This window comes from Mesoplodon densirostris, chromosome 14, assembly GCF_025265405.1.
Source record: "Mesoplodon densirostris isolate mMesDen1 chromosome 14, mMesDen1 primary haplotype, whole genome shotgun sequence".
Lineage (NCBI taxonomy): Eukaryota > Metazoa > Chordata > Mammalia > Artiodactyla > Ziphiidae > Mesoplodon > Mesoplodon densirostris.
The window spans coordinates 60,018,246-60,040,264 of NC_082674.1; the positions used below are offsets into that span (position 1 = coordinate 60,018,246).

At 42.4% G+C, this 22,019-nt stretch overlaps 2 protein-coding genes across 2 annotated transcripts; both read right to left on the reverse strand.

Annotated features, from left to right (window-relative positions):
- Positions 1–623: 623 nt before the first annotated feature.
- SNRPG (small nuclear ribonucleoprotein polypeptide G) lies at positions 624–11,555 on the reverse strand. Its single transcript, XM_060117115.1, has 4 exons — positions 11,428–11,555; positions 8,510–8,532; positions 7,495–7,619; positions 624–806 (listed from the first exon to the last, which is right to left on the reverse strand). The coding sequence occupies exons 1-4, from the start codon at positions 11,457–11,459 to the stop codon at positions 756–758; spliced, it is 231 nt and encodes a 76-aa protein (XP_059973098.1). The 5' UTR covers positions 11,460–11,555; the 3' UTR covers positions 624–755.
- Positions 11,556–13,007: 1,452 nt separating this feature from the next.
- Positions 13,008–17,571, reverse strand: FAM136A (family with sequence similarity 136 member A). Its single transcript, XM_060117773.1, has 3 exons — positions 17,408–17,571; positions 16,343–16,483; positions 13,008–14,523 (listed from the first exon to the last, which is right to left on the reverse strand). The coding sequence occupies exons 1-3, from the start codon at positions 17,492–17,494 to the stop codon at positions 14,335–14,337; spliced, it is 417 nt and encodes a 138-aa protein (XP_059973756.1). The 5' UTR covers positions 17,495–17,571; the 3' UTR covers positions 13,008–14,334.
- Between the last annotated feature and the right edge of the window lie 4,448 nt (positions 17,572–22,019).

Consider the following 22,019-nt stretch of genomic DNA (forward strand, 5'->3'; position numbering starts at 1 on the left):
TGCACAATTCAAACCTGTGTTGTTAGAGCAAAACCGTACTTGGTATGTAAACGTATGTGAAAAAGTCAGAGTTTGTCAGTTATGGCAAGAACTTTGAAAATTCCAGTTAATGTTTCAGAAGAAACCCACTCAGGCTTGCAGCTTCTTTATCTCTGTTCAGTGGTAAAAGATACAGAAAATGGGCATCCTTGCCAATGTTTCATATTTAATAAGATTCTTGTATTTTAATGCATTAAAAACCTCGGGGACTTCCAGTGGATGAGCATCCACCTGCTAATGCAGGGGACACGGGTTCAATCGCTGGTCCGGGAAGATCTCACATGCTGTAGAGCTAAGCCCGTGCGCCACAACTACTGAAGCCCGAGCGTCTAGAGCCTCTGCTCTGCAACGAGAGAAGCCACCATAATGAGAAGCCCGTGCACTGCAATAAAGAGTAGCCCCCGCTCACTGTAACTAGAGAAAGCCTGCACGCAACTACGAAGACCCAGCATGGCCAAAAAACACCCCTAAAAAAAACAAAAAACAACACCCGTGAACAAATCAGTCACAACCAGGAACAGGTCATGATAGAAAAAAATCAGAATAAGAGCAAATCTTCTATGTTCAGAACAGCTGAGAAAGCATTTTTGACTATTACAGAAGTTTATTTAACAAAAAAGTTCAGTAAGAAAATGTACACGACCCAATTTTCATCGTAGTAAAATGTGAGGGGACATGTGGAAGCAGTTGATTGCTCTGGTGAAGACAGCCATTGTTCATACTCGTTCCAAAGCTTCTAACATGATGATACTATTTCCTCGTATTACCTAAGAAAGATAAAATGAATTTGAAAGAACACAATTCATTTAACAGACATATCGATGATTAAAATGATTTGATTTCATCAAATCATTAATGGTTTTTCGGTTATTAAATGTCAGTTTGTGAGGCTTTTTTCCTGGTCACAGGAACGCAAAATAATTCCAGTCTTTTAATAATGACATGAAGCCACTAAGCCCTTCATAATGAGATGCACATCTAGATCGAAGGCTAACAAGTACCTTTTTGAGACCAGTCTCCAATGACCCATTTCACTTAAACTGCAGGACTCAAACGAACGTGCCCATCCCTGCCCCTAAGGGATCCATAAGTTAGTGGGAAAAATAGGTACAGCAGAATACATCAGTCAGTTTAGGGGTATAAGATCATTGAGGGAACAAACCAGGATGGAAGTTGGAAAAAGTAGGATTTCTGAAGATGACATTTTAGCTGGGTCTTGAAAATTGGGTACAATTTTGACAGGAAGATAGGAAATTCTAGACAGAACTGAGATGAAAAAGTGTAAGGGGATAAGGAAAAATCTAATCTGAATAAAGTAAACGGTTATGAAAGGAAGTGGTAAACAAAGACAGTTCGCACCTAATCTTAGAAGGCCTCAAACACCAATCTTAAAAGTGTTTGGAAAGCATCATGAAACCAACAATGAACCAGTGACAGTTTCAGAGCTGGGGGAATGACCACTGTTTTGGCAAAAGCGTATATAAGAGAATGGGGGTGGGGGACACTTAAGAGGCAGGAAGAACGTTATAAAGAAAAGGCCCCAGGGGCACAGTGCCTGATATAGTAGCCATTCTATAAAAGATAAGCCAGGATACTCATGACAGCATAGGTGAAATGGCTGGTAATGGCTGGTAAAGAGGGATAGAAAAATAAGTCAAACTGGAAGGGGACTATGAAAATAAGGAGCCCCTGGTGGACTGTAGATAATGCAATCACAGATCAGTTCAAGTAGAGCTGGATAGGTGAAAAGGACAGGAGTGGGATGAGGGATGTGGAACGATTTATTAGAAATGGAGGCATTCTGAGTAAGATCAAAGTGGAGCTATGCTTGTAGGCAGGTGGTGGAAAAATAGCTGTAACTTGTTCTTTCCTCCTCTCATTCTACTTGCTTTATTTATTACATACAGTATCATTTACTATCTTCCTCACTCCAGTGTCATTTCTATGAGGCAGGGACTTTGCTTGGTGCACCATCCCCAGTGCCTAAGCTGTGGCAGACACACAAAAGGTTAAGTACTGTTAAGTAAACAAATGAACCTCCATGTGATTACCGCAGCTGACAGACTGGAAAGGAACATGACAGGTGGGAAAGTGTCTTGGAGCCTGGCAGAGGCAAACAGCAATGAGTATGGTGAGAAGGTGGCAAAGAATTAAAGAGCTGCATTAAAGAGAACAAGGCCCTGAAAATGACAATGGGGATTGAAGGAAACTACAGATTCTTACTCTTCTTACAAGTTAGGAAAAGAAGAAAGCTAAACAACATGATTACCTAGTTCTCAAGAGTTTTAAACTCCTGGCTTATTTGCAACAGATGATGAACATCACATCTCACTGATAAAAGCATGAAAAACAAGTAGGCTTCTTTCCTAGCTCCCTCCTAAATTTGTCCCTTTCTGACACTTTCCCTAGACGTGGAGGGTGGTGGAGAGAAGTTATTTCAGGTAACTAAGATTTTCAGATCTGTGGGCTTTTCCTTTTTGCCATCATTAAAAAACAAAACCACTACTTTCATCAACATTTTCTAAAATGGTATCACACACTTCTTTGCCTTCTCACATAATACACAGTTAAGGTTTGTCGTGAACACCTCTGTTGTGCAGCACTCTACCTCTTTTCCCACTGTGCTCGAGGCCCCATTCTCCAAATCAAACTGGAACCATCAGGTCCCGAATTCCATATTGCTCCTTCGTTGGGCTTCAATACTAAGTATTGGCAAAGTGCTGCTCAGGCTTTTAAAGTCTCTTGCAAGGGCACAACTGCCTAATAAAGAATACAAACATAATATGGAGCTACAGAAGCACAAAGCCTGATCACCTGAAATATGTAGCATCAAAAAAAGACACAATTTTTACTACATTCTTAGGGGAACCTTGGAGTGGAGTAGAATCCTTAGGAAATAAGACAGAGTTGACGCTACTGACTACACTCTGGGGATGTCTCAGAAGATAAGAGGCTGGTCAAGACATTGTTATGTAATTATCCACCTGACAGATCCCCCAAACAAATTACGCCACCCCCTTCAGAATACACACATTCTTAATACTATTCTTAATTTAATACTATTAAGTTTGGGCAGAAGACCTAAATAGACATTTCTCCAAAGAAGATATACAGGCTGCCAACAAACACATGAAAGGATGCTCAACATCATTAATCATTAGAGAAATGCAAATCAAAACTACAATGAGGTATCATCTCACACCAGTCAGAATGGCCATCATCAAGAAATCTAGAAACAATAAATGCTGGAGAGGGTGTGGAGAAAAGGGGACACTCTTGCACTGCTGGTGGGAATGTGAATTGGTTCAGCCACTATGGAGAACAGTATGGAGGTTCCTTAAAAAACTACAAATAGAACGACCATACGACCCAGCAATCCCACTACTGGGCATATACCCTGAGAAAACCATAATTCAAAAAGAGTCATGTACCAAAATGTTCATTGCAGCTCTATTTACAATAGCCCGGAGATGGAAACAACCTAAGTGTCCATCATCGGATGAATGGATAAAGAAGATGTGGCACATACATACAATGGAATATTACTCTGCCATAAAAAGAAATGAAATTGAGCTATTTGTAATGAGGTGGATAGACCTAGAGTCTCTCATATAGCGTGAAGTAAGTCAGAAAGAGAAAGACAAATACCATATGCTAACACATATATATGGAATTTAAGAAAAAAAATGTCATGAAGAACCTAGGGGTAAAACAGGAATAAAGACACAGACCTACTTGAGAATGGACTTGAGAATATGGGGAGGAGGAAGGGTAAGCTGTGACAAAGCGAGAGAGAGGCATGGACATATATACACTACCAAACGTAAGGTAGCTAGCTAGTGGGAAGCAGCCGCATAGCACAGGGAGATCAGCTCGGTGCTTTGTGACCGCCTGGAGGGGTGGGATAGGGAGGGTGGGAGGGAGGGAGACGCAAGAGGGAAGGGATATGGGAACACATGTATATGTATAACTGATTCACTTTGTTATAAAGCAGAAACTAACACACCATTGTGAAGCAATTATACTCCAATAAAGTTGTAAAAAAAAAAAAAAAAGAAGAAGAACCAGGAGACCTGGGTTCTAGTTCTGAGCTTGCCACTAATCAGTGATGTGTCACTTCCCCTGTCTGAGCCTAGGTTTCTCTTTCAGTTAAATGGAAGGGCTGGGCTAAACGATCTCCTGTCCCTTCCTACTCTAAAAATGTTACCATTCTATCCTTCCTTCCAAGGCCTTTTTAATTGAAACTTGTATCAATTTTCAATTCAGAGAGAAATGTTTCTGATGCCTAAGTGAGAAGCTGAGTTTCCAACAAAGGCAGCTATGCAAGTTTTTATTTTTCAGACCAAACGATTCTTTGGGGCAGTTTTGATCTCAGTTCTCATAACTTAAAAATCTAGATTTTGTCATTACTCCAATCTAAAATAATATACTGTGACTCCAGGGAGATCAGCTCGGTGCTTTGTGACCACCTAGAGGGGTGGGATAGGGAGGGTGGGAGGGAGGGATACGCAAGAGGGAAGAGATATGGGGATATATGTATACATGTATAGCTGATTACAAGTATAGCCAAAATACAAATATTTTGGTTGCCAACACAAAAATAAAGAATGCTCAAAATGTCACATTTAATTTTATAACATGTTTCAGTGCCAGCCTTTAGTATGTGTATGGTATAATCCACACAAATTAGCAGGAACATTCATTTCATATATACTTTACCCAGTAAATATTTAATTTCAAATCTACGGGTCTTGAATCATGTACCAAATACCATCCAGTCTGTTAAACTCTCCTCAAATTAAAGATGAGGAAATGAAAGAAAAAATACTATTAAGTAATTTCAGTGGCCTCAATGGGCCACTGATTGGACAAGGGAATAATGATGCCAACGTAACTGTCTCCTTAGCCAAACAACTTGTGAAAAAACAAAACTGTAACTTGTTTCCCCTTTTTTCCTTAGAAAAGCTATCCTTCCATTTTCTTTAGACTGTTTTTTAAATTAAAGACAATTGATATATTATCATTATTTCATTTTCAAAGTGAACTCAGCCACAAGAATTAGCACCTACTAACACAAGACTTTAATTTTTAGTCACACAACACCCATCAGAGGTGGAGGAGCAGACTGCCTAACACGGTAAGTAGGTGCTCGTTATTTGAATGACTTGGGAAGACACTGCTTTTAACCAATTTCCGTGTAAAGAAAATTAAGCCCATCAAAATTTAGGGAGAAAATTAAGAGAAAGATCCATGATCTAGGCTCAATTCCTTCTCTGATACAAATTCCAAGAAGTGCCACACATTCTCTAAAAGTTATCTTCCCAAGTTAAGAACTTTAGATGTCAATTCCTTCTTGAATCCTTTTTTAGCAAATTTGTTGACATATGAACCAAAATCCTAATCTACCCTCTATTAGAATGAAGATTTCCTAATCTGTAAAAGGAATGGCTAGGGGGAAATCTTGGGGTATTTTAAAACTGTTTTTATAAGAAACTGTTGCTAATGATTTGCCCATACTTTTATTCATTTTTAACAGAAGCTCAAGGAGACTGTACCTGGAAAGAAGGCAGGTTTACATGAAACGTGTGGGGGTGGGCGGGGAGTCTCATAGCTAGAGATTCCAAGTTGTTTCTCTAACCCTGACTACTGATTTGCTTTTCAAAATGCAGTAATGGAAATACACTTGAAATAAGCAATAACACAAGCCTTGGAAAGGGTGATTAAAAAATTACACCCTTTTACTGCTCAAACTTTAAAAAGTGAGGCAAAATCAAGGCTAATGATTAGGAACTCTTACCACCTCTTCTTAGAGGTCTACATGCTCAATGATTTGCTAAAGCTAAATTGTCTGTTTTGATTCACCCTGCCCAGGTAACTCAGACTTAACACTGACTGGGTATACTGTCCTGTGTTGGGCAGAGTGGAATTCAAAGTCTGGGTCTTGTTGACAAACATCGACAAACTCTTCTTCGGCAGTCATACCACTATGGCCTATTGAATGCAGAAACGTTTGCTCCTATGATTAAGAAGTCAGCATCTGTTTTCCTCCTATTTTCTCCATGTGAATGGCTGTCATTGTATCCCTTGCAACTTTTACCTTGACTACTTTTTGAGTGTGATAAACCAGAAAATCTAGGTTAATTATATATACAATTAAATCCCAAAAGCGTGATCTGTGACCTGGCAGATCTGCATCAAATGGGCACTTGTTAGAAATGTAAAATCTCAGGTGCCATCCCATACCTATTGAATTAGGATCTGCATTTTAACAAGATTTTCTGGGAATTCTTGGCATGTTAAAGTTTGATAAGCAGTAATCCTCACTACATGTTAAAATTACACAATATCTTTTAACAAAAAAAGAGAGCAGCACCCTTAGAGATATAGTTTCAATTGCTTTGAGGTGGACTCTAGGCATAATTTTTGTTTGCTTGCTTTTAAAAAAACTCCTCAGGGCTTCCCTGGTGGCGCAGTGGTTGAGAGTCCGCCTGCCGATGCAGGGGACATGGGTTCATTCCGGGAAGATCCCACATGCCGCGGAACGGCTGGGCCCCGTGAGCCAAGGCCGCTGAGCCTGCGCGTCCGGAGCCTGTGCTCCGCAATGGGAGAGGCCACAACAGTGAGAGGCCCACATATCGCAAAAAAATCCCCCCAAAAACAAAAAACAAACAACTCCTCAATGACTGATTGTAAATGCTCTCAATCACTGGTTAATCTTTGCCTTACATTAGAACCACCTGGGGAACTTAAAAAAAATTTTTTTATTGGAGTATAGTTGGTTTACAATGTTGTGTTAGTTTCTGCTGTACAGCAAAGTGAATCTGTTATACATATACATATATCTACTCTTTTTTAGATTCTTTTCCCATAGAGGCCATTACAGAGTATTGAGTTCCCTGTGTTATACAGTAGGTTCTCATTAGTTATCTATTTTACACACAGTGCTATATATATGTCAATCCCAATCTCCCAAATCACCCCTGCCCGCCGGCCCCTGTAACCATAAATTTGTTCTCTACATCTTTGTCTCTGTTTCTGCTTTGCAAATAAGTTCATCTGTACCATTTCACCTGGGGAACTTTAAAAAACTCTAGGCTGCATCCTAGACTAATTTGATTCTAAAATACAACTAAGATTGAGAACTACCGCTCTAATGAAGGAACAAGTATGCGTCTCTATTATAGAATAAAGCTCAAAAATGATTTCTAACAGCCATTTCAAGTCTAAGGACCTCAGTGGGTTCTGTGTAAGATTTGGATCTAACCTACAGGTAACTGGGGTATTATCACAGTTGAATAACTGTCATTAAGTTAAACTAAAAGGGAGATGGATGTCTAATCTTGCCTGAAATTTGCCTAACTTCAGTTTAACCCAAGAGTTTGATAGAAGGGACGTTAATGCTTATTCCAAAAGAAAAATGAAATCTCTTAAGAGAAATCTTGTGTCTTTACTTACCACCATTCCAATATTGTTCTGTTGCCCACTAGTTGCCATCTCCACACATTCATCTATCACAAGATTCATAAAGGGATCAAATCCCCTCAATATTCCTTGGACATGTCTGCCACCATTTAATTTCACTGTGTAAAGGGAAAAAGACATTTTAATAAAACTGACCATTAATTATCAACTAAACTATTCATTAAAAATTAGGTGAGATAGGGATTTCCCTGGTGGCACAGTGGTTAAGACTCTGCGCTCCCAATGTAGGGGGCCCAGGTTTGATTCCTGGTCAGGAAACCAGATCCCACGTGCATGCCACAACTAAGGGTTCACCTGCCGCAACTAAGGAGCCCGCCTGCCGCAACTAAAGACCCAGAGCAACCAAATAAATTTAAAAAACTAGGTGAGATAAAACTCAGGTATTTGAGATGTATAATCTACTATCTTTACTATAGGCCAAGCACTGGGCTAAACATTTTACATTTACTTTCACAGTTAAACTTATAAGAATCCTATAAAGTAGAATTATCCTGACTTTTTATGAAGGAACTGAAGTACAGCATTTTTAAGTAACTGGTTCAAGATTATACAGTTACTGTGGGGTACAGCTGGAATTCAAACTGAAGGCTGCTTGCCCCTAAAGCCATGGTCTTAACCCCTATATACTTCGAGTACTGTACAGGTTAGATTTTAGTCCTTGTCTGTCCTTTGTTTTAAGGAAAAAAGTTAAGTTTTCAAATAGAAAATAGAAAATACTGTTAATTTTATCAAAGTGAGAGAGGGCTTATATGAAGTAATGAAGAGTCTGAAGTACTGTGAAACTTCCTAAGTATCAAAAATTAAGTAAATAAAACTGTCTAGTTAGAATTTTGATAAACCTGCTTAATTAATGGATATGAATCAGAGGTTCTGTGTGCTTTGAATTTTTATGTTGCTCCTTCAAACATTATATACCACCAAGGCACATGTAAAAAGGAATTTAATATTTAAAAAAAAAGCCCGAAAATAAAAAACCAAAAAGACTTACATGATAACTTCTTGTCCATAAATCTGAAAAAGCAAAAGGGGCAAAGATTATGTAACTAATTAAAAAAATTTAAGCACAAGTAAGCACAAAAGTAGGTATAGTCAAGATAATCTGTTAAAATATACACAATAGGAATAATGAAATTTAAAAGAGTAAAAACTGTATTGTGGTAAAGGATGAGAGAGTGATGGGCTACCTCAGTTAGTACTTATACTAACTGAGCAATATGATTTGGGAAGGGGAAGATAAACAAAAATGGAATGGATTTATAATACATTAATGTACATTAAATTGCATCTTTATACTGATGTGAATTACAAACCATTCTTGTTGTTCAATACTGACCTAACTTTCAATGACAGGATTTTACAACCATAACAGAAAAACAAAGATTTGGTTATATTTTTAGCTATTTCCAAAACCAAACAAAGTTGTGAAGAAACCAGAAGGTATTCAAACTATACCCAATCCAATAGGTATTTTATTTTATTTTATTTTATATTTGAGACAATAAGTAGTATTGTTTTATTTAATATTAAACATCAATCTTAAGTGTTCAGGATAGTCTTCAACACATAATTACGCTTTAGCAAAATAAATGCATATTTTGAAGTTTTAAATAATCTGAATTAAACAAGAAAATTCCATCTCAGCAGGGTAGTATGAGAATATGAAGACATGTAGTCAAACCAGTTTTTACCTCTTCCAGTTATAGGCTAAAAAATATGAAATTTCATTCAATTTTAATATAAATCACGGGAGAATTCAAAGATAAATAAGAGAAAGGGCCTGACAGAAGGTGTAAGAGGATAGGTTTTTACAAATAAAAAGATATAGTATGATATATAAAATAATCTATTTTAATAGGATATGTTATATAAAACAAATATAACACACATGAGCTTATTTAATCCTATGATGGCTTTTATAAATCACATACATACAAATTAATAATAAGTATCAGCATTTAATAGATGGGGAACTGAGGCTCAGAAAGGTTAAGTAAAATTTCCAAAGTCACAACAGTGAAAAAGTTTGAGCAAAATCAAATGGTTCAGTTTGGCTGGAGAACACAGCACTCAAATGTTAGTGTGTGTAATATCTGGTGCCTGGATTTCTGATGGAGGAGCTTGAATGCTGAGTCAAGAAATCTGGACTTTGTTATGTATACAGCAATAAGTTATTGCAGCAGAACCAGCCAATGGCAAGACTACTGTGGCATGTGTAAGTCAAATCATTATGCTATACACCTTAGACTTACACAGTGCTGTATGTCAATTATATCTCAAAAAAACTGGAAGAAGGAAAAAAAAGACTACTCTGGCATTGACTTTTAAGAGCAGGACAAAGAATTTGGTTAGGCCAGTGTATCTCAACCTCAGCATACTGAAATCTGGGGCCCGATAGTTCTGTTGTTGCATGATATCCAGTGCATTGTAGAAAGTTTTAGCAGCAACCCTGGTCTCTTCCTACTAGATGCTGATAGAACCAGACTCCCATCCCCTCAGTTAAGAACCAATGAGTTATGCTAAACCAGGAGGATGGTATAAAAGTGTAAAAGATGGTTATTTGTGAGAAGTTAAAGGAAGAAAAAAATTAAAAGTCATTTTGGAGGCAGACCTGCCAGGATTTCACAATTCATGAAATCTAAAGATAAGAAGAGAAAGGTATTAAAACTAGTTTCATCCTCTGAAATTCTCAAATAATGTCTTAAGAATCAAAAAGGAAACCTTACAAATACAGAATGGTCCTTCTGTTAAAAAATAATTACCATTTCACCAGTTCCTGATGAAGCCAGAGGACACGTAAGATTGTACCAGCTCACCAATAAAAGGATAACTTGGATAAGCATTTTCACAGCAACAGTTTTTTTCCTTAATGTTAGGCTTATGATTTAATAATTGTCTTAAATTTATAACAGATCCAACTAAAATACACACGAGTTTTTGCAAAGATGGCTTCAATACAAATGTGCATTTAAGTGTAAAATCATTAAATATGAACTTTTTCTTAAGTCTGACTTCTTTATGGGGCTGATAATAAATGAACTGTACACACGGCAGACCAGATGGCTGGCTGCCTCACAAACTGATCCCTGGACCAATTTTCCATCCTTTGTGCTATCCAACTACTACAGCCAGAATTCTGGCATTACATAGTATAAACAAGACAGAGAAATTACTTAGGAAACATGGCCCATGCTAAGTTCAACCAAGAGTGTTTGAGGACGCTAAAACTTTAAAATGGGCCTTATCTAAAGTAGGAATATCCTACTTTGAGTTGACTTTCCTGGGTTCAAACCCCACCCCCGCCCCCCAAACAACCTAGCCTTCTCTAATTAGAAAAAATGAATATTCTCACACAGCTCTGTTAACAGAGCAAGATATCACACGACACTCAAGTTTAACCTAAGAACAAGAAAACAAGAAAAAGGAATGTGATTTCTAAGTTAAAGCTCAAAGAAACAGCTACAAACACACTCTAAGATTAAGGCGGCTTTTGATTCCTCAGATACTATCAAACACTTCCATTCCACCCATCTCCTTAGTTCCTTATAGACTTACTCTCCAGCCACCTTATCTAGAACATGATGCTACTCAAGATGTTCAACAAAGGGTGGCATTCAAAATCTTCAAGTAACCAGCGAGAGCGTGCGGGAGACAGGGCCTGGTGCTCCTGCCTGGGATGCAACTCGGCGGGCGGAGGCGCCTTGCTGCCTCTGGTAACCTTGCCCACCGGGACGAAATGCTACGTCTGAGCGGGTCTTAGGCCCCGAATCGCGGGACACCGGCCCGGATCTCGGCGGCCACGGACCAGAAGACGCACGCCAGGCGCACTCTCGGGAATGGCGGAGGATCTAAGGAACCCGAGGCACACAAATAAGCTGCCATTTGGGCGCGGGCCTCACACATACTTACTTCTTCAACTCGGGAGGGTGAGCTTTGCTCATGATGTCTACTCGAGGAGCTCAAAAACGCCTCCAAACGGAACTTGAGTCGGCCCTCTCGCCCCAGCAGTAGGCCCGGCGCTTTGCGTCTGACGTCACTCACTCCGTTAGCCAATTGATTGTCGGCCGCTTTCCCGCTTTACCTCGCGATACTTAGGGAAGGCCTGAGCGTGTCGATCAGTCCCAAGCTTCCGGTTGCGCCGCCAGCGATTGGCCAGGACGGAGGGATGGGACCTTCGGGAACCCCGTTCTTTCCCGTCTGTAAAATGGGGGTGCGCCTCTAGCTTCGGAAGGAGCCTGGTTAATCCCGTGTCTTTGTGAGTTGCAACATGTGTCTTATTCATATGTACCAAATGAAAATGAGCTCTAGAGGAGTGGGCCCCTAATATTTCTTTGCATGTGTGGGGATATGTCCATGTATTGCGCTGCCCTGTGTTGTGCTTTGCAGATACTGCGTTTTTGTTTTTGTTTTAAACAGAAGGAAGGTTTGTGGCAACCCTGAGTCTAACAAATCTCTTGGTGCCATTTTTTCTTTTTCCAACAGCATTTGTTCACTTGGTGTCTCTGTGTCATTTTGGTAATTCTTAACAGTATTTCAAACTTTTCATCACATTTGTTATGGTGATCTGTGATCATACCAAATAATTCATGTGTGACTTGCTTTATTGAGACATTTGCTTCACTGTGGTGGTCTCCAACAGAACCTGTAGTATCTCGGAGGTTTGCCTGTACTCCCACAGGAGAATGTCATGCTAAGTCTAGGGTTCTGGTAACAGCTCAGTTAGTGAGTGACCTCTGCACCATAAGAGAGGGTGTTTGGGCCTCAGTTTCCAAGACTTTGAATCTAGAGCCCAGAAGTGTATTCCCCATGGTCGGTCCTGCAATGCTTGTTAACAATGCCTCCAAAACCCCACTTAACGTACATTGTCTCTCTGTATAAAACGTGAAGTGCAGCACACAAATGATCTCTAATACGATTTTCAAATCAAGAGTGTAGGTGTAAACCGTGGTCTCTGACTTGTTCCTAGTTAAGTTATCCAAAATAGGTGCATCCACATTTATGAATCAGATACAATTGGGATTATAGAAGACTTAGGCCAAAATAGAAAAGCATTAGTGATTTTAAGTAGGGGATGGTTCAGATTCAGTTCATTCCTAATGTTCAGGAATGACTCTATTTAAATACCAGTGATAGTAAAGACTTAAACTCATCTATTTTGTACTCTCTTGGCACTCAAAATCCCAGGCATTGCATTTTCTCTAGAGGGGTCATAACTGTCTTTTCCATTTTTTGTTGTTAGTGTTTAGTTGAAGCTAGAGAACTGATGTGGATATTGAATTTTTTTTCAGCCTTATAGTTTCTGTCTTTTTACATTAACAGACTTCAATTTGTAGTGTCCTAGCATGCCCTCAAAGTTCTTCTCATTTACAAGCATCCGAACCATAACATATAACTAATTTTCACTCCCCTGGACCTCTTAAATTTATTTCACACATTACAAAGAGAAGCATCCTGAGAAAGTTATATATTCACTGGCCAGATATAAGGAAAGAAACACAATAGTGGAAGAAAAATTAAGTCATGTATTTTTAAAACCAAACCACTAGGAAAATATATCACAGTCTTGAAACAGCAAACAGACAGGCTATATTATCATTTCAAGTAATAAGTTGGTAAAAACACAAGGTCCTTAATACAATGATAAGGTGCCAGAACTGGGGCAAGAACAACGCATGTCGCACAAGTAGTATTTGGTACCGGAGGGCTGTCCCGTTTTTTGCTCTAAAGGAGTCACAGCTTGCCCCTGAGTTGCTTACTTTTTCTTCTTTGACCTTCGTGTTGCCAAGGGATTGTTTCAACAGAGCTCTGTTATCACAGGGGGCAAAGTAAGCAATACTGGGTTTAGGCTTTCATTCTATTTTGTTTTACAAAAACCAGATTTTTCCAAAGCCAGTACTTCATAACTCTCTTAATTAAGCAGCTAACAATTCCTCTTTCACTGTTCATTCTTGAAGACTAGCATATAGCACAATCAAAATCCCCTTTCCCTTCAAGGGTGAGTGTCACTGCAAGATTGTCTTGTCACTCAGCTGACTCTGCTGCTGACAGCCTCAGAGCTCATCATGGCTGCCAGTCAGAGGGAAGGTTTGCTTCCCCTACCAGTGTGATAGCACTTCTTAAATTTTTGCAGGGTCTCCAGGCTGAAAGATGTCATGTGTGAGAATTTAAAGAAATGCGCATCCACATCCTGACGGCCAGAAATGAATATCTGCAAGGACCCTTTCAAAGTTTTTATCGAAACTACCTCTCCCAACTATACATCTTAAAGTAGCTTCATGCCCTTTATACAAAACAAAACCACGCAAAACAAATCCCCAGAAGCCCCCTTTCCCCTTCTAAATTAGTGACCTCATGGATTTTATTTCCAGTTTGTGGGAAATGTTGTAGTGATCCTTCTGGTAAACAGGAGGTTGACAACAAACAGAAACACCTCTCCTCACACTCCACCAGCTCATAAGCAGGTCAGATGAACCTGCCAGCCTGTTGGTATCTGTGTACTAAGAGAATCTGGTACCTTGGAGGGCTCTGGTTTGGTACAAGGGAGACTCCCTGTTGCCAGGATAAGCACTTGCCACATGAAATTCAGGCTCACAGAAACTCTCCTGTGCTATCTCTGACCCCAATTTTAGCACCAGGTTTTTTCACTTTCTAGGTTTCAAACACAAAGGAACCAGTGTCCAGAGGCAAGTGATGTAGGCCTTAAACTTGCTGCCATCCTTATTTCCTCATTCATAAACTTTCCTTAGAAAACCCAAATCCCCATTTCTCTTTTTAAATAGACTCCTGCCTTCAGCCCCGATGGCCGATAGCAGACATCTATTTCCCAATGGATGACAGAGACTCTTTCATCTTCTTGGTCATGGTTGGGATGAGGTTCATGTGGTCATCCACACACGTGGTCACGCAACGCTCCAGCTGCCGCTTCACCTGAAGCTCTTTACTCCCTGCATCAATTGAATCTTTGGCTTTGTCGTTGCAATGCATAGTGCACCGGGCCAGGCGGTCCTGTGGCAAGAGGGAAAAGGGTAGAGGAACTGAAAGGCTGGCCTTTATTTACCAAATGCTTATCACGTGCCAGGCTCTGTGGTACGTATTTTTCTACGTATTATGTGGATTGTCTTGATCAATTAAAGTGACACTATCGTGCAATTAACCAAGACTGTCCTGATTGAAACAGAGGGTGGCACCATGAGGGCCCAGGGAAAGCATCACTAGAAAGCAGGTGAATAACAGAATAAATTGTACAGAAGCCCCTTCCAGGAGGTGAGAAGGAACTAGAGGCTACTGTTACTCAACTACAGACTTTCAAACACCTTGATTTTATAAGGTCTGTACTTGCTACAGAAAAATACTCAATTCAACGGATATTTAATGAGCATCTACTATGTGCTAGGGACTCTTCTAACGTTGGGGAATACAGCAATGAGTAAAACAGATAAAGTTCTTGCCCTCATTGAACTGATATTCCAGTGAGGGGAGAGAGACAAACAAAATAAATAAGTGGAGATGTTGGGGGAAACAGTTGGATATATGAATCTGGAGATCAGGAGTAAAGCTGGTCTAAAGATATGAATGTAGGAGTTGTCAGCATATAGATGATATTTGCTATGAGACTAGAGAACTAGATTGAAAAGAAAAAAGATCCAAGGACAGCCCTGGGCACTCCAGTGCTCTTCAGAGGTTGGAGAGGGAAAAAAAACAGTAAATGAGAACAAGAAAGGAGAGAGGGAGAGAGGTGGAAAACCAGGAGAGTGAGCCATCCTATCCTGGTGGCCAACTGAGTACAGATTTTTAAGGAGGGGGAGAGGAATCCACTGTGTCAATGATGCAGGTAGGTTGAGTAAGATGAAGAATGAGAAATGACCACTCCCATGGAAGGGAGTGGCAAGAGTGGTTCCGGCACAGTGGGAAAGTAAGTCTGATTGGAGGAGTGAAAAGTGAATGGAAGAAGAAAGTTGTATAGTAATTCAAGAATCAAAATTTGAAAGACCCTATCTGTAAAATAAAGTGTCAAACACAAAGAAAGCCCCGAAGTTCCATGATCTTGGAGAAGTTATTCTTTTATAGTGTCAGTAATTTTGAAGAATTTTATACAGAATGTAAAACTGTACCACATTAGATATAATTTTTCCATTTGAACAGAATCCCAGGCTATGAAAACTGGTTCAGAGGTGGGCCCTGCTTCCCCAAGTTCCAGGAAAGTATATCCAGAGGAAGGGAGTAAAAGGAAGTTGTGGATACCCTTTGCTCCAGAGAGGGATACTGTAGGGGGGCTTCTTAGTGACCTCAAAGAGGCTTGTGAGTCAGGCATCAGTGAGTCAACAATAATAATTCTTCATATAAATGGCCGCTCTTTAGTGACACAGGAGCTGCCCCCTGGGTGTAGCAAGTAGGAGCATCCTGGGTGGGTATATCCACAAAATGACGGCAGGATCTTGTTCTAATCTGTACGCTTTAAAGACTGGCCCATTCCACTTTCCTGGGGATCCTGCTGTTGTAAGAATGAATTAATATGTTTTAGAAAGCTTTATACTGTACAGTATACATATGTATTTGATATTTATGGGGGAAAAAACATAAGGCTCTTGGTCATGAACTCCCTTGGTTAACTCCCTTTTACATTGTTTCTATGGGAAATTTTTACAGCACTCAATCTCCAGGACTTTTTCCAAAATTTGAAACTGTGTAAAGAGTAGTTGGCCATAGGACTGTCACAAATGTTAACACAGAACCAAGACACTAAAGCTAAGAGTTTTGAACAAATGCTTGTCATCTGCAAAAGAGCAACAGCAAGGGCTAGAGTCATTTGTTTGTAATTCCTCACCTGGAACTTCTCCAACTCGCTGGTCACCAGGGCCTGGGCTTGAGCCAGAGGTGCATGGCAGCGCTCAATGCACTGGTGCACTTGCTGCATGGACGCCTGGCTGTCCTCACAACAGCCGGCGCTGCACCGGAACATGAGGCCCTGTGGCGGGAGGGCAGAGGGAGGTTAGGTAGGAAAGCCTCCGGGACAGAGATGACCACGGAGTGCAACAGAGGCTAGGAGAAGCATCATACCCGCACCTCTCCTTAGAATAGACATCAGGACCTTAAAACCACGAACAGGAACATTATCCTCGGTGCCTAGCGTAGTGTTTCACAGCCTGCTTGCCGCTAGCTCATTGGCACTTGTTGAATCGAAGGCTGGGTGGACAGGGAAGGTGGTGGAGGGTCAGATGAAGCCAAGCTCTGAAAACCTGGCGCCTAAACCACAGGGTTCAGAGGTCAGCAATCTAGTAACCTACATTCCACCAGAGGGCAACTGGTCCACTGACTCCAGGGGCACCTTTACAAGGGAAACCCACAATCCGGTTAGGGAAGCAGGACCAGCAGCCACAAAACATTTAGGAGATCAAAGCGGAACAGCACATAAGCCAGCGCTGTGTGGAGCCAGGTTCGGTGCAACAGAACCGGGCATGACCTGGCCATTGAGGAGGCCGAGCGCAGTCCCCTTTCCGGTCTTTCACCCTGGCTGTGCTATTTCGGGGCCTCTGGCTGCTCATCTGCAGAAGGGGCCGCGCAAGTGGGGAAGGTCGGGGAGGCCTAACATCTTACACCGGGAGCTTCTTAACCCTGGCCCGGGGACACCCCCTCCCCCGGCCTGGCCTTGGGGGCAGACGGCCTTGCGCATGGCGAGGGAGCACAGATTTCATCCGCTCAGCCGAAGCTCCAGAAGTTCTGTCTGAGGGTGAGCCGAGCTTCCAAGGATGCCGCGACGACCCCAGTGACACCCCGACCCGGGTCTGCAGGGAGGGAGGCAGTGGCGCCGGGGATCGTGCGACGGCTGAGGGAAGGGGCCAGGAATCCCGGACCGCCTTGGCTCCCCCCGGGTCGGCCCCCGACCCGCTACCTGCATCTTCCGGATGTTCTCTCTCTCCAGACTCTTCACCATAGAGTCCACCGCCTCCTGCACCCGGAGCTGCTGCAGCTCCGCCATGGCGACACGGCGCTGCTCCGCGCCGCGCCGGCGCCCACATGGACTCCCGGGCACGAGCCCGCCCCATCGCCGCCTCTTCCCGGGTCACCGCGGCGCGCCCTTTCCGGGCCCACGCCGCCGCCTAGCGTCCGAGAGGAGCAACTGCACGTCCGGCGGCTAGCTTCTGCCCGCGCTCCCTGGCGCTTCCACCTGGAGTCCCCGCCCACCTCTCGGCCTCCTTCACCTAGTTCGCCCACCTCCGGCGGCAGTGCAAGCGCCGAGACTGCATTTTTCCCTCTACCTCCCTCCGTCCCTCTTATGTATGTATGTATGTATGTATATATGTATGTATTTTGGGGTACGCGGGCCTCTCACTGCTGTGGCCTCTCCCGCCGCGGAGCACAGGCTCCGGACGCGCAGGCCCAGCGGCCATGGCTCACGGGCCCAGCCCCTCCGCGGCATGTGGGATCCTCCCGGACCGGCGCCCGAACCTGTGTCCCCTGCATCGGCAGGCGGACTCCCAACCACTGCGCCACCAGGGAAGCCTTGTACTTTTTTTTTTTAATTGAAGTATTTACAATGTTGTGCCAATCTCTGCTGAAAGAAAGTGAAAAAATATTTAATATAATTAACATAGCAGATAAGTGCGCAGATCTTAGATGTAAACACCTTGATGTGTTTTAACAAACCTTGCCCTTTCCCAGTCAATCCCCGCCCATTCCCTCCCTATCTCCCCACTCCAGACCCCAGGCAACCACTGATCCGCTTTCTATCACGACAGATTACACTTTCCCTTTCTAGAATTTATAAATCATTCCTATGTACTTTTTTGGGGGGTTTGGCTTCTTCACCTAACATAACGCTTTTGAGATTGAGCCTTATCTTCAGTTCCTTTTTGCTGCTGAATAGTATTCCATTGAATGGACATACAACAATTTGTTTTTCCATTCATCTGTTGATGGACATTTGGGTCTTTCCCAGTTATTAGCTATTCTGAATAAAGTGGTGACTATGAACATCCTTGAGCAAGTCTTTTGTAGACATAGATGTCCATTTCTCTTGGGTAAATATCTAGAAGTGGAACTGTTGGATTGTTGGTAGATGTATGTTTATGCATTTATTTCTAATAAGAAATTATTAACCTCAAAGGAGCAACGCAGGGGCTACAGATATTCAATCGACAATGAAGCATTTATACGGCAGTAACAGTGGGCTGTTTCTGAGCTCCTGGAGCAGTTCTATCAGGAATGCCCAACCCCACCTCCAACTTTAATGTCCTGTGTATACATTGATTAAACACACGCAGTCGTCCCTCGGTATCCCTGGATTCCGCATCCGCAGATACGGAGGGCCGACTATGATACTTGAGTGTCGGTGTCAGGACTTGGTGTGCGCAGTGGGTCCTGTAACCAACCCCCCGCGGATACCAAGGGACAACTGTAGCTGGTGCGTGCTAGGCACGAGGCACAGCGGTAGGGGCGAGGGTCCACAGGGGAGCTTTGGTGAGGGTGAAGGGAGCAGACAGGTAGTGTTGGAAGAGATGTGCTAATACGGGGTGACCGCGGCTGGCAAGAAGGAAGTGAGCAGTTCAAGTGTCTCAGGAAAGCTTCCTTAGAGGATACGCGACAAGTGGGTGTTTTTGCCTGGCACACGAGACGGTGAAGAGAATGCCATACCAGGCACGGGGAGCTGCCTGAACAAAACAGAGTGTGAAACAGCGTGAAGCTTTGGGGAAGCCAAGTGGTTTTGCTGACTTGGAACCTGGAGTAGAAAAGGAGAATAATGAGTGAGGGACACAAGGAAAAGGGGCCTTGACTTTGGAATTTAGGCATTTGCTGCCATCGGACACTAGATGGCAGGAGAACTCTGGTTTGAGTGCAGTGGGCCGCTTGACAGCCCAAAGACTTCAAGCCTCAGGCCCTTCTCTAGCCCACGGGCTGGTGACTTCCAGGAAACCACTGTTCAGCATCTGAAACATCCTTTACACTTCAAGACAGTCTAGAGGCGGCTACCAGCAGCCTCTGGAATTAGAATGACCCCGGCTATTACTGAATGTGCCAGGCTTTGTTTTAAGTTCTTTATATGGGTTATCTCATTTAATACCCACAACAATCCTATGAGGTGAGAACTTTATTATCCACTTTTCTCCTGCTTAGGGCAGAAAACTGAGGTCTAGGGAGGTGAAGCCATTTGCCAAAGGTTGCATATTTAGAAGCTAGAATCGGTGGAGCTAGACTTCCAACCTGCATAAGCTAACTCCAAACTGTGAAGTAGGAAATCTCTGTTATGACTGACAATGTTTATACTTATGTTTCCGTATTCCATGGAGAGTTCTTACTTTCTTCGTTATAGAACAATCTGAAATGTCTCACCTTTCCCCCTTATTTCTAAAATGTCAGATTGAATCTCTCCAACAAGTCCTACTTTTAGGAGCCCAGTTAATCACACTAAAATGAATTCAAAAGTCCTTGAGTAATGCAGCCTTACTAGTTCGTGTATATGAAATGAATGGTTCTTTAGTATATTTATGAAAAATGATTCCTGACTTCATTTGGCTTTGGAAACCTTCATGGTGGAAGCAGTTTAATCTCATTTTAGGAAGCTCAGATACCTTGTTTGTGTTGTTTTCCTGGTGCTTTGGGAGTAGGAAACAGGTTTCAGGATTCGAGATCTTGTCTGGCCCAGCCTTGGCTGACTCACTGGAAACAAGACTGAGCCCTTTCAGGGTCCTGGATGGTCAGTTGTATAATCTTGATGCCCTTTCTACCTCCCCTGCATGTGACGCTCTGCCCTCAGACCCTGGTTGTGGCCCAACAGCATCCGAAATACTCCCAGCCACTCTGCCAGAGAAAAACAATGGCAATAGATAGACCAAGACTCTTTCTTATATTCAGATATGGGTGGGATAAAGGGGGCCCTGGGACCTTGGGATGATAGGAGGAAGTGAAATTTGCTCATTGCTGTCACCTTGACTGAACTTCACGTTAGCAATGGGTGACAGCCAGAAACCCCTTTGGCCAACCTAGGTTAAAGAGCTCCGGGGGCTTCCCTGGTGGCGCCGTGGTTGAGAGTCCTCCTGCCGATGCAGGGGACACGGGTTCGTGCCCCGGTCTGGGAAGATCCCACATGCTGCAGAGCGGCTGGGTCCGTGAGCCATGGCCGCTGGGCCTGCGCGTCCGGAGCCTGTGCTCCGCAACGGGAGAGGCCACAACAGTGAGAGGCCCGCGTACCGCCAAAAAAAAAAAAAAAGAACTCCAGATGAACCTCTATGCATCAAACTGATAATTCAAAAAACAATTCTTATGTTATCACTTTCTAGTCATGATATTCTATTCCTTGGTAGGTTAGGAAGTCTGCTGAGGAAAAGAAAACTCTCACACAAAGAATACCACCTTCTGTAGAATGAGGAATTTATCTTTTGGTAAGTCATAGAAATTTTTATTAAAATACATTTGAAGCTTTGATTGAACAGTTATATATATATAATTAAACATAAAATAAAGCAAATGTTTTATGATTATAAATATTCTACCATGTAAATATCTCTTGAATCTATTCACATCTCTCCAGCTACTGTTATCACCCTAGATAAAGCCACCATCATTATTAATATTATTATTATTTGCCTGGGCTACTACAATTGACCCTGTTTAAATCTTTTGCACATCTTCCGATTGAGTGGTCTTTTACTTCTTGGTTTGTAGAAAATATTTATATATTTTTGTAATGGGCTCTTTGTCAGTTATAGGTGTTATAAATATTTTCTCTTATTTGGTGACTTGCCTTTTCACTTTAAAATTGGAAGAAGTCCTTAACTTGAATTTAGTCTTATTTATAATTTTTCCCTTTATAGTTAATTTCTTTTGTGTCATGTTTAAAAATATTTTCTCAACTCCAAGATCATGAAGGTATTCTTTTTTTCTTTTTTAAAAACTTCCCTCTTTTTAAAAAAAATACATTTACGGGCCTCCCTGGTGGCGCAGTGGTTGAGAGTCCGCCTGCCGATGCAGGGGATACGGGTTCGTGCCCCGGTCTGGGAGGATCCCATATGCCGCGGAGCGGCTGGGCCCGTGAGCCATGGCCGCTGGGCCTGCGCATCCGGAGCCTGTGCTCCGCAACGGGAGAGGCCACAACAGTGAGAGGCCCGCATACCGCAAAAAAAAAAAAAAAAAACATTTACTTGTTTATTTATTTATTTATGGCTGTATTGGGTCTTCCTTGCTGCGGGCTTTCTCTCACTGCGGTGAGTTGGGGCTACTCTTCGTTGCGGTGCACAGGCTTCTCACTGTGGTGGCTTCTCTTGTTGCAGAGCGTGGGCTCTAGGTGCGCAGGCTTCAGTAGTTGTGGCACGTGGGCTCAGTAGTTGTGGCTCGGGGGCTCTAGAGCGCAGGCTCAGTAGTTGTGGCACACGGGCTTAGTTGCTCCGCGGCATGTGGGATCTTCCCGGACCACGACTTGAAACCATGTTCCCTGTGTTGGCAGGCAGATTCTTAACCACTGCGCCACCAGGGAAGTCCCCACGAAGGTATTCTTGAGGTGTTTAAAA